The 12,829-nt window shown below is 42.7% G+C and overlaps 1 protein-coding gene across 1 annotated transcript in view; it reads right to left on the bottom strand.

Annotated features, from left to right (window-relative positions):
- Positions 1 to 12,829, bottom strand: part of necab1 (N-terminal EF-hand calcium binding protein 1) — a 129,844-nt gene that overhangs the window by 20,327 nt on the left and 96,688 nt on the right. Inside the window, exon 8 of the mRNA XM_072262329.1 lies at positions 27 to 94. Within this exon, the coding sequence (XP_072118430.1) occupies positions 27 to 94 (68 nt within the window). The remainder of the gene's footprint in view (positions 1 to 26; positions 95 to 12,829) is intronic.

Raw genomic sequence — 12,829 nt, 5'->3', positions numbered from 1 at the left:
ACCAGTCACATTTTAAACATGCATACCTTCTTTTCCAGGCGATCAATTAGCTTTTGAAGCCTATTTATCTGGGTTACCCACTGTGTATCCTCATCTATATAGACAGAAGATAAAAAAAGTGATTTATTTAAAATCATGATGGACCAGATTTTTCTTTTGATTAATGTTTATCTAAAAGATAATAGCCACTCGTCTAAATATTATTTCACTATTATTCATGCTGGTTGTGAATAGCTGCAACAGAAGCTCAGATTTAGATCAGCAAAACTGTTAATGTGTCTTTTGCTTTTCAGTTTTTTTTAGACTTTATGAGAAGAGGACAGTCTTAATTCTGAAGCATCCAAGATGTCAGTTGCCTTTTTAATTGTTTGGTATGGCTACATGTTTATTTTCTGCCATATCTCATTATTTAAAGAATATTTGGTTTCTTTAACCAACATTCAAAGTTCAAAATAATTTATTATCGAAGGACATTATGTCTCAATATACAATGCTGAGATTAATTTTCTTGCAGGCATACGCAGTAAATCCAAGAAACACAATAGAATCAATGAAAGGCAGCACTCACAGGACAGACAAACTGCCAATGTGCAAAAGGCAACAAACTAATCAAATACAAAAAATAATAATAATAAATAAATAAGCAATAACTATCGAGAACATGAGATGAAGAGTCTTTGAGAGTGAGTCCTTAGGTTATGGGAATAGTTCAGTGATGGGGTGAGTGAAGTTATCCCTTCTGGTTCAAGAGACTAATGATTCGGGATTAATAACTGTTGCTGAACCTGGTAACACACATCAAAGTTGCTGGTGAACGCAGCAGGCCAGGCAGCATCTCTAGGAAGAGGTACAGTCAACGTTTCAGGCCGAGACCCTTCGTCAGGACTAAATGAAGGAAGAGTTAGTAAGAGATTTGAAAGTGGGAGGGGGAGGGGGAGATCCAAAATGATAGGAGAAGACAGGAGGAGGAGGGATGGAGCCAAGAGCTGGACAGGTGATTGGCAAAAGGGATATGAGAGGATCATGGAACAGGAGGCCCAGGGAGAAAGACAAGGGGGGGGAACCCAGAGGATGGGCAAGGGGTATAGTCAGAGGGACAGAGGGAGAAAAAGGAGAGTGAGAGAAAGAATGTGTGTATAAAAATAAATAACAGATGAGGTACGAGGGGGAGGTGGGGCATTAGCGGAAGTTAGAGAAGTTGATGTTCATGCCATCAGGTTGGAGGCTACCCAGACGGAATATAAGGTATTGTTCCTCCAACCTGAGTGTGGCTTCATCTTTACAGTAGAGGAGGCCGTGGATAGACATGTCAGAATGGGAATGGGATGTGGAATTAAAATGTGTGGCCACTGGGAGGTCCTGCTTTCTCTGGCGGACAGAGTGTAGGTGTTCAGCAAAGCGGTCTCCCAGTCTGCGTCGGGTCTCGCCAATATATAAAAGGCCACATTGGGAGCACCGGACGCAGTATATCACCCCAGCCGACTCACAGGTGAAGTGTCGCCTCATCTGGAAGGACTGTTTGGGGCCCTGAATGGTGGTAAGGGAGGAAGTGTAAGGGCATGTGTAGCACTTGTTCCGCTTACACGGATAAGTGCCAGGAGGGAGATCAGTGGGGAGGGATGGGGGGGACGAATGGACAAGGGAGTCGCGTAGGGAGCGATCCCTGCGGAAAGCGGGGCACGGAAGGGAAAGATGTGCTTAGTGGTGGGATCCCGTTGGAGGTGGCGGAAGTTACGGAAAATAATATGTTGGACCCGGAGGCTGGTGGGGTGGTGGGTGAGGACCAGGGGAACCCTATTCCTAGTGGAGTGGCGGGAGGATGGAGTGAGAGCAGATGTGCGTGAAATGGGGGAGATGCGTTTGAGAGCAGAGTTGATAGTGGAGGAAGGGAAGCCCCTTTCTTTAAAAAAGGAGGACATCTTCCTCGTCCTGGAATGAAAAGCTTCATCCTGAGAGCAGATGTGGCAGAGACAGAGGAATTGCGAGAAGGGGATGGCATTTTTGCAAGAGACAGGGTGAGAAGAGGAATAGTCCAGATAGCTGTGAGAGTCAGTAGGCTTATAGTAGACATCAGTTGATAAGCTGTCTCCAGAGATAGAGACAGAAAGATCTAGAAAGGGGAGGGAGGTGTCGCAAATGGACCAGGTAAACTTGAGAGCAGGGTGAAAGTTGGAGGCAAAGTTAATAAAGCCAACAAGCTCAGCATGCATGCAGGAAGCAGCGCCAATGCAGTTGTCAATGTAGTGAAGGAAAAGTGGGGAACAGATACCAGGATAGGTACGGAACATAGATGGATCCACAAACCCAACAAAAAGGCAGGCATAGCTACGACCCATACGGGTGCCCATAGCTACACCTTTAGTTTGGAGGAAGTGGGAGGAGTCAAGGGAGAAATTGTTAAGAGTAAGGACTAATTCCGCTAGATGGAGCAGAGTGGTGGTAGAGGGGAACTGATTAGGTCTGGAATCCAAAAAGAAGCGGAGTGCTTTGAGACCTTCCTGATGGGGGATGGAAGTATATAGGGACTGGACATCCATGGTGAAAATAAAGCGGTGAGGGCCAGGGAACTTAAAATCATCGAAAAGTTTAAGAGCGTGAGAAGTGTCACGAACATAGGTAGGAAGGGATTGAACAATGGGGGATAAAACCATGCCGAGGTATGCAGAAACGAGTTTGGTGGGGCAGGAGCAAGCTGAGACAATAGGTCTGCCAGGACAGGCAGGTTTGTGGATCTTGGATAGGAGGTAGAAACTGGAAGTGCGGGGTGTGGGAACTATAAGGTTGGTAGCAGTGGATGGGAGATCCGCTGAGCGGATAAAGTCGGTGATGGTATGGGAGACAATGTCCTGGTGCTCCTTAGTGGGGTCACGATCGAGGGGTAAATAAGAGGAGGTATCTGTGAGTTGTCGCTGTGCCTTGGCAAGAGGTCAGTATGCCAGACTACAACAGCACCCCCCTTATCGGCGGGTTTAATAGTAAGGTTAGGATTAGTGAGGAGGGAGTAGAGAGCAGAGCGTCCCGAAGGAGTGAGGTTGGAATGGGAACAAGGTGCGGTGAAGTCGAGACAGTTGATGTCCCGTCTGCAGTTAGCAATAAAGAGATCCAGAGCAGGCAGAAGACCAGAGCAGGGTGTCCATGAAGAAGAGGAGGGTTGAAGATGGGAGAAGGGGTCATTGGTGGGGGTGGAAGATTCCTTGCCGAAGAAGTAGGCTCAGAGACGGAGATGGCGGAAGAAGAGTTCAGCATCATGGCGAACACGGAACTCGCTGAGGTGTGGGCGAAGGGGGACAAAGTTGAGGCCCTTACTGAGGACAGGGCGTTCTGCCTCCGACAGTTGAAGGTTGGAGGAGATGGTAAAGACCCGGCATGGATGAGGCTGGGATCGGGGGGGGAGGGGGAGGCTGGGGGTGTCAGTGGAGAGGGGAGGGTTGGGGTGAGAGGAAGATGGAGCCTCTGAGTACCCAGGAGCTGACGATGGGATCTGAAGGAGATGGGATTGCAGACTATTGGTGGGGGAAGGGGAGATGGGAGTCACAATAGCAGCACATAAAGACCTGGCCTGGAGTTCAAGGCTGGAGTCACAGTTGGTTGTTGCGCAATCGCTGTGAAGGTGTCCATGGTTGTTGCTGGAGTCCGGGTTTTGAATATGCCCTGAGGTGTTGGAGCCGGCGAGATCAATGGCAGAGGCAATCTGAAGTTCATGCCAACAACAGGAATTCTGCAGATGCTGGAAATTCAAGCAACACACATCAAAGTTGCTGGTGAACGCAGCAGGCCAGGCAGCATCTCTAGGAAGAGGTACAGTCGATGTTTCAGGCCGAGACCCTTCGTCAGGACTAACTGAAGGAAGAGTGAGTAAGAGATCCCGATGTGGCCTTTTATATATTGGTAAGACCCGACGCAGACTGGGAGACCGCTTTGCTGAACACCTACGCTCTGTCCGCCAGAGAAAGCAGGATCTCCCAGTGGCCACACATTTCAATTCCACGTCCCATTCCCATTCTGACAGGTCTATCCACGGCCTCCTCTACTGTAAAGATGAAGCAACACTCAGGTTGGAGGAACAACACCTTATATTCCGTCTGGGTAGCCTCCAACCTGATGGCATGAACATTGACTTCTCAAACTTCCGCTAATGCCCTACCTCCCCCTCGTACCCCATCCGTTATTTATTTATATACACACATTCTTTCTCTCACTCTCCTTTTTCTCCCTCTGTCCCTCTGACTATACCCCTTGCCCATCCTCTGGGTTCCCCCCCCCCATCTTTCTTCCCAGACCTCCTGTCCCATGATCCTCTCGTATCCCCTTTTGCCAACCAACTGTCCAACTCTTGGCTCCATCCCTCCCCCTCCTGTCTTCTATCATTTTGGATCTCCCCCTCCCCCTCCAACTTTCAAATCTCTTACTAACTCTTCCTTCAGTTAGTCCTGACGAAGGGTCTCGGCCTGAAATGTCGACTGTACCTCTTCCTAGAGATGCTGCCTGGCCTGCTGCGTTCACCAGCAACTTTGATGTGTGTTGCCTGAAGTTCCTGCCTGCTAGTTTCAGGGCCAGCAGGCTCTGGGGTCCACAGATGTAGGATCTTGCAATCTTTGCCTAACATAACAAAGTGAAAAAAAACAACGATTGCAGGCATGGATCTGATGGAGGATGAAATAACGGGTAGGACCATTACAGACGGCGAAGAAAGTGTCCCGAATGTGTGGAAGGGTCTGGGCTCCTGTACCCCTACACTGAACCTCCTGGGCTCAGACCCCTTCACTGAACCTGGTGCTGTGGGTCCTGAGGCTCCTGTACCTTCTTCCTGATGGCAGTAGTGAGAAGAAAGTACGGCCTGCCCTGGATGGTTGGGGTCTTGATGATGGATGCTACTTTACCAATAATGGACTGGGCCGATTCGACTATGTTCAAGGGCATTGATGTTTCCATCCCAGGCTGTGATGCAACCAGTCAATACACTCTCCACCACATATCTATAGAAGTTTGTCAAAGTTTTAGATGTTGTGCTGAATCTTCACAAACTTCTATGAAAGTAGGAGCACTGCTGTGCTTTCTTCATAATTACACTTACATGCTGGGCCCAGGCCAGATCCTCTGAAATGATAACATTGAGGAATTTAAAGTTGCTGACCCTCTCCACCTCTCATACCCTGATGAGGACTGGCTCATGGATCTCTGGTTTCCCTCTCCTGAAGACAGTAATCAACTCCTTGGTCTTGATATCTTTGAGTGAGAGGTTATTTTGGCACCACTTTGCCAGATTTTCAATCTCCCTCCTACATGCTGATTTGTCACCATATTTGACTTGCCCAACGACAGTGATGTTGTCAGCAAATTTGAATATGGCATTGGAGCTGTGTTTAGCCACACAGTCATAAGTATAAAGCGAGTAGAGCAGGGGTCTAAGCAAACAGCCTCGTAGTGTACCTGTGCTGATGTTGTTGTCTGTCTGAACTGACTGGGGTCTGTAAGTGAGGAAATCAAGGCTCCAATTGCACAATGAAGAACTAAGGCCAAGGTCTTGAAGTTTATTGATTAGTTTTGAGGGGATGGTAGTATTGAATGCCGAGCAATAGTCGATAAATCCTGATGTATGCATCTTTGCTGTCCAGATATTTCAGGGTTGAGTGAGGAGCCAGTGAAGTGGATCTGTTGTGCTGGGAGGCAAATGGAGCAGTTCTGTCGTCTCTCAGGCAGGAGTTGATATGTTTCATCACCACCCTCTCAAAACAGTTCATCACAGTGGATGTAAGTGGCAGTAGATGATAGTCATTGAGGCAGATTACCACGTTCTTCTTAGGCTTGAGTATAACTGAAGCACACTATTGAGGATAAAGGCATTGGTGAACACTCCAGCTAGTTGATCGCCACAGGTCTTTAGTACTCAGGGTACTAACCCAGGGTGAATATTTTCTATAGTATACTCCATAAACTGCCTTCCCACTCACTAACCTGTCTCTATCCCCTTGCATATACTTCACAGACCACTTCCCTCACAACTTTATAGAATTTACAAAGTCAGTCTTTGTCATTGAAATTAAGTGTAGTGATGGCTCAGTACTGATTTCTGAGCTTCTCAACCATTACCAGTCTACCAATTTAAATGTGATCTATTATTCCAACTCTCATTTACGTCATTTAACCAATTATCTATGCATATGCACACTAATAAGTTACCCAGAACAGCATGTAACAGTCTGGAATATTATCAAATGCCTTTTTAAAATCTCCGAACACTGGATCAAACCATCACCTCTATTCTACAGTGTAGAGTAGGCCCTTCTGGCCCCTCAAGCAGGGCTGCCCCAGCAATCCCCAACAATCCTGATTGTACTCTAACCTAATCACAGGACAACTTACAACGATAAACACTTCGGACAGGCACTTGCTGCAGCCAATCGTGACTGAGCAAATTCACTTCTTCTCCCTCATAGTAATATGCACTGGTAGTGTGATTGATTTTCATGCTGAAGGAGAGCCCTGCCACAACCAAAACTGCTGTATCTGATCCCCCATAAAAGTCTTCAGTCTGTAATGCGGTGGTGTAAGTTTCTTCAAAGAGTCAGGTCCAAACATATCTACCCATGTCATTTCACTGCAGAGAGTAATAGGACATCCAGAGTTGAGTTCAAAGAGAATGGGTCTGCTGTTAATCTTCAAAACCGTCTGTACAGGGGTAGCTGGCCCTAGACTATCTGAGCACATTATGAACCCCTCCAACTCTGTAACCACGTATTGTGCTGCTGTGGAACATTCTGGTTTGAATGGAGACCAAAAGCATGCGAAGCGTCCTTTCTTTTGGCAAGCATGTCAGACAGAACCTCTGTGTCATCAGTCAGTAGGTTTCTGGTGAAATTCACCACAATGGTAAGGTTGGAAACCTAGAGTATAATTCCCTGTTTTCTTAGCTAGGGACACTCTGTTAATTCAGTATAATCTGTGGCAGTGGTAGGTGATAGGGATACTGCCTCTCCTTGAACTTTGCCCTGTTGCAACAGAACTACATTCTTATCTGCTGTTCCCATGCCATTTGCAATGTCAAAGGCTGCCTTAAATGTGAGCTCTGATTCTGCCAACTGGTGGCATTGAATGCGAACATAATGTATGCCAACGACCAAGCGATCTCATATACCTTCTCGAACAGCTCCAAAAAATCACAAAGTTCAGTCAGAGTTCTTAATTCAGCAACAAATGTTCCCCTGAATCACTTTCTGGTTGAATACGAATGTTGAATCTAAAGCATTGCAAAATTGTAACTGATGGTTTAGGATTGTAATGAGACTCAATTAATCCCCCAAGTTCCTCATAGAATTTCACAGAACATTGAATAGTACAGCACATTACAGGCCCTTCGGCCCACAATGTTGTGCTGACCCTCAAACCTTGCCTCCTATATAAGCCCCCATCTTAAATTCCTCTACATACCTGTCTAGTAGTCTCTTAAACTTCACTAGTGTATCTGCCTCTACCACTGACTCAGACAGTGCATCCCATGCACCAACCACTCTCTGAGTAAAAAGCCTTCCTCTAATATCCCCCTTGAACTTCCCACCTCTTATCTTAAAGTCATATCCTCTTGTCTTGAGCAGTGGTGCCCTGGGGAAGAGGCGCTGGCTATCCACTCTATCTATTCCTCTTAATATCTTGCACATCTCTATCATGTCTCCTCTCATCCTCCTTCTCTCCAAAGCCCCAGCTCCCTTAATCTCTGAGCATAATCCATACTCTCTAAACCAGGCAGCATCCTGGTAAATCTCCTCTGTATCCTTTCCAATGCTTCCACATCCTTCTTATAGTGAGGTGACCAGAACTGGACACAGTACTCCAAGTGTGGCCTAACCAGAGTTTTATAGAGCTGCATCATTACATCGCGACTCTTAAACTCTATCCTGCGACATATGAAAGCTAACACCCCATAAGCTTTCTTAACTACCCTATCCACCTGTGAGGCAACTTCCAGGGATCTGTGGACATGTACCCCCAGATCCCTCTACTCCTCCACACTACCAAATATCCTGCCATTTACTTTGTACTCTGCCTTGGAGTTTGTCCTTCCAAAGTGTATCACCTCACACTTCTCCAGGTTGAACTCCATCTGCCACTTCTCAGCCCACTTCTGCATCCTATCAATGTCTCTCTGCAATCTTCGACAATTCTCTACACTATCTACAACACCATCAACCTTTGTGTCATCTGCAAACTTGCCAACCCACCCTTCTACCCCCACATCCAGGTCATTAATAAAAATCACAAAGAGTGGAGATCCCAGAACAGATCCTTGTGGGACACCGCTAGTCCCAACCCTCCAATCTGAATGTACTCCCTCCACCACGACCCTCTGCCTTCTGCAGGCAAGCCAATTCTGAATCCACCTGGCCAAACTTCCCTGGATCCTATGCCTTCTGACTTTCTGAATAAGCCTACCGTGTGGAACCTTGTCAAATGCCTTACCAAAATCCACGTAGATCACTGCACTACCCTCATCTAGATGCCTGGTCACCTCCTCAAAGAACTCTATCAGGCTTGTTAGACACGATCTGCCCTTCACAAAGCCATGCTGATCAGACCATGATTCTCTAAATGCCATTAGATCCTATCTCTAAGAATCTTTTCCAACAGCTTTCTCACCACAGACGTAAGGCTCACTGGTCTATAATTATCCGGACTATCTCTTCTACCTTTTTTGAACAAGGGGACAATATTCACCTCCCTCCAATCCTCCGGTACCATTCCTGTGGACAACGAGTACATAAAGATCCTAGCCAGAGGCTCAGCAATCCCTTCCCTCACCTCCTGGAGCAGCCTGGGGAATAATCCATCAGGCCACGGGGACTTATCCATCCTAATGTATTTTAACAACTCCAACATCTCCTGTCCCTTAATATCTACATGCTCCAGAACATCAACCTCACTCATATTGTCCTCACCATTATCAAGTTCCCTCTCATTGGTGAATACCGAAGAGAAGTATTCATTGAGGACCTCGCTCACTTCCACAGCCTCCAGGCACATCTTCCCACCTTTATCTCTAATCGGTCCTACCTTCACTCCTGTCACCCTTTTGTTCTTCACATAGTTGAAGAATGCCTTGGGGTTTTCCTTTACCCTACTCGCCAAAGCCTTCTCATGCCCCCTTCTTGCTCTTCTCAGCCCCTTCTTAAGCTCCTTTCTTGCTACCTTATATTCCTCAATAGACCCACCTTGCTTCCTAAACCTCAAAGAGGCAAAACTGAGACTCACCCAACTTTGGATGATGTTGAATGTTTTCGGACCGCATACACTGAGCAGGACACTGTTTTTTTTTAATTGGGCTCAGTGATGTTAATTGCTGTGAAAGAAAAACAGTCCAAACGTTTGATGTAAACATTCCAGGGGTATTGAGAATCACAGTATTCCTCAACTTTTCCAATTATGCTCATTATTCAAATGTGAACATGTATTCCAAAAAAATGGATGTCACTGATCCCATCTTCGTTGCCACTGTTAGAATTAAAGAATGTTTCTCGTGTCCAGTGCAGCTGAATAGGTCTGCTTTATGCGTAGTCACCCAGAAACAATGAACACATTCACACACAGAATTAGTGGGTCAAATATCAACTGGTTGATGGACCAGGCTGCAAAATCAAGCAATCCCATGATGTCACATGACAGACCAAACAACGCTTCCCTTCAATGCTTTTCTTTTTAATATTGATGCTGGTAATATCTGCATCCCCTTCCAAATCTCCATGCACAATTCAATTAAATGTATGTTTCCAAACGTGCAGTTTGCTATAACTTAAAAGTTTAATTATTTGTATTGAGCCTGGTTTTCCAACTTGTACAGCTCCTGGTGAATTATGTGTTTGCTTTTGTTTTAGGAACAATTTTATCACATCTAGCATTTTCTTAAGTACGTTTATAATTATAGTGTTTGCATCGCACAGAGTCAGATTAGTGTTCAACACATTCAAGTGGTATGGTGTTGCCGTGACATTTAAATCTTTAGAAATTTCTTGTGATGAACTATCAGGTGAAAGTCCTCTTCCTTTGCATAAGTTATTTCCATTTCAATCCACAATAGAAAATAGGGTGAACTAGTTACAAAACAAGGTGGTTTAAACTTTTAACTGATTGTTAGATATACTATAGCTCTCATAACAATTGTTAAGGGCGATGCATTGTGACCTGAAAAATGTTTTACCTTGTGTTGCCTCAATTACTTCACCAAACTCTTGGAAATTGTTGAAATCTATTAACTTATTTTTCCAAAGTGATATTCTCTGCAATTAATTTCTGAAATGTGTAAGATAAGTTGGTATTTACTACAATTGCAGGAAAAGAAATCTATAATCAATCATCAAACAAACTTTGATTGCTTGAAATTGCAGAGTAGACAGAAAGGGATTATTTATCGAAAAACACCAGACTGAAGCTTATCCTCAATCAGGTGAAGTAACTTTAAACAGGTATCATTTCAGTCTTACCTTTCTTCAAATACCTATCTCATTTAACTTTTAATATTGAGAAGATACCGCCTGAACCACATCTTCACAACTGTTCATGTAACCAAGTTTCTCCTGCATTCTGTTCTAAATCTCTTTTATTCTACCTTCTTTAAATGCCCTAACTTTCAAACCTTCAAGTACTTGAAACGATCTGGTTCTTTAACCTGTTCTGACTGTTCAGAAGTTTAGATGCTTTTCTCTTTTCACACCCAAGCTGCATTGCATCAATGACAAAAGTCTCAATCTTTCAAAATAATCACCGACTTTATATTTCCTCATACAAGATATCATTCTAGCAAATCTGAACAATATCATTTGCAAGGCCTTAATATTCTTTCAAATGTATGAAGTTCAGTTCTGCATACAGCACTCAAAACTCTGACTTCATGCAGAATACTTACACAGAATTCCTTTTCAATATTTTAATATTATATAAATTGCATGAATACAAATACAAAATTCATAAGAATACAAGTAAATAATACAAATTACATTACATTTAAGTTATAGTAATATGATCACAGTATCCCATATTCCAAGTCAATCATATATAAAAAAGATTGAATTATGAAATGAAATAAAATAAAATAATTGTATTTTATTCAAAAAATCTACCCCCACTACCAAAATGAGCTGGTTGGTAAAAAAAAAAGAAGAAAAAAGAAAAAAACCTTACCATATGAAATTATAATAACAATGGCTCAAATCCATACTTTAATAACAGTTCAAAGATTATGAAAATAATTCAGAAAGGGTCCCCATAACATTAGAAAGTCATGTTTGGAATCAGAAATCGAACAATGAATCTTCTTTAGATCAAGACACAACATAACATCAGATAGCCATTGAACATGAGTGGGCGGGGCGGCCTCCTTCCACTTGAGCAAAATCGCCCTCCTGGCCATAAGAGACATAAAGGCCAATACCCGCAAATTCGATGGCTTCAATTTTGTAGCACTATCCTCAACAATACCAAACAAGGCAGTCAAAGGATTGGGCTTAAAGCTGACATTGAAAAGTGCAGAAAAAGTTTGAAATGCATCTTTCCAGAATTTTTCAAGGCTTGGACATATCCAAAACATATGAATTAGTGTGGCCACTCCATTAGTACATCTATCACAGTAAGGGGAAATGTCTGCGTAGAAACGGGAAAGCTTGCCTTTAGACATATGAACTCTATGTACCACTTTGAATTGTAATGAAGAATGATGAACACATAATGATGAAGAATTAATCAATTTTAAAATAATCTTCCAGCTCTCTTCAGATATGAAAATCTGTAAATTCTTTTCCCAAACTCCTTTAATTTTATCTAAAAAGGCCTTTTTCAGTCCCAACAGTAGACCATAAATGTAAGATATTGAACCATTATCAACGGGTTTTAGATTAAAAATTGTATCTATTATATTCTTATCTGGACTTGTAGGAAATGTAGGTAACCGCGATCTCAAAAAAGCTCTAATCTGTAAGTATCGAAAAAAGTGAGTGTTGGAAAGGTTAAATTTCATTGAAAGTTGCACAAAAGAAGAGAGATTCCCTCCATCAAACAAATCCTGAAATCGTTTAATACCCAATCTATCTCATTCTTTAAAAGAGAAGTCAATTAAAGATGGTTTAAAAAACAATTAGAAAATATGGGACTTGAGAGGGAGAATATCAATAAACCAAAATGTTTTCTGAACTGTAACCAAATCCTCAATGTATGTTTAACCACCACATTGTCAATTAGTTTATTTAAAGATAAAGGAAGTGAGGATCCAAGTAAAGAAATAAATGAAAATTTTATAACAGAGTTGACTTCCAAGGAAACCCATGTAGGGCAATTCGCATGGTTAATGTAATATATCCAGAACATAATATTACGTATATTAACTGCCCAATAATATAACCTAAAATTGGGTAAGGCAAATCCTCCGTTCTGTTTGGTTTTTTGAAGGTGTGCTTTATTTATACGAGGTTTTTAATTCTTACATATATAGGAAGAAAGAATTGAATCCAAAGAGTCAAAAAAAGATTTAGGAATAAAAACATGCACAGCTTGAAAAAGGTATATAAATTTAGGTAAGATATTCATTTTAATAGAATCAGTGATCAAGAGAGAGGCGACCAATTAGAAAGGGTTTTTTTAACATAATTCAATAAATTTAAAAAACTTTCCTTAAATACATCTTTATAGTTCTTGGTAATTATTACTCCTAAATACGTAAATTGTTTTCTTAAAATTTTAAAAGGAAGGTTAGTATCGGTTGGTATTAAATTGTTTAAAGGAAACAGTTCATTCTTCTGTAAATTTAATTTATATCCTGAGAACTGCCTAAAATTAGTCAGTAAACAGAACA

The sequence above is a fragment of the Mobula birostris genome, chromosome 1, assembly GCF_030028105.1.
Source record: "Mobula birostris isolate sMobBir1 chromosome 1, sMobBir1.hap1, whole genome shotgun sequence".
In the NCBI taxonomy this organism is placed as follows: domain Eukaryota; kingdom Metazoa; phylum Chordata; class Chondrichthyes; order Myliobatiformes; family Myliobatidae; genus Mobula; species Mobula birostris.
This window is presented reverse-complemented; position numbering and strand designations above follow the sequence as displayed.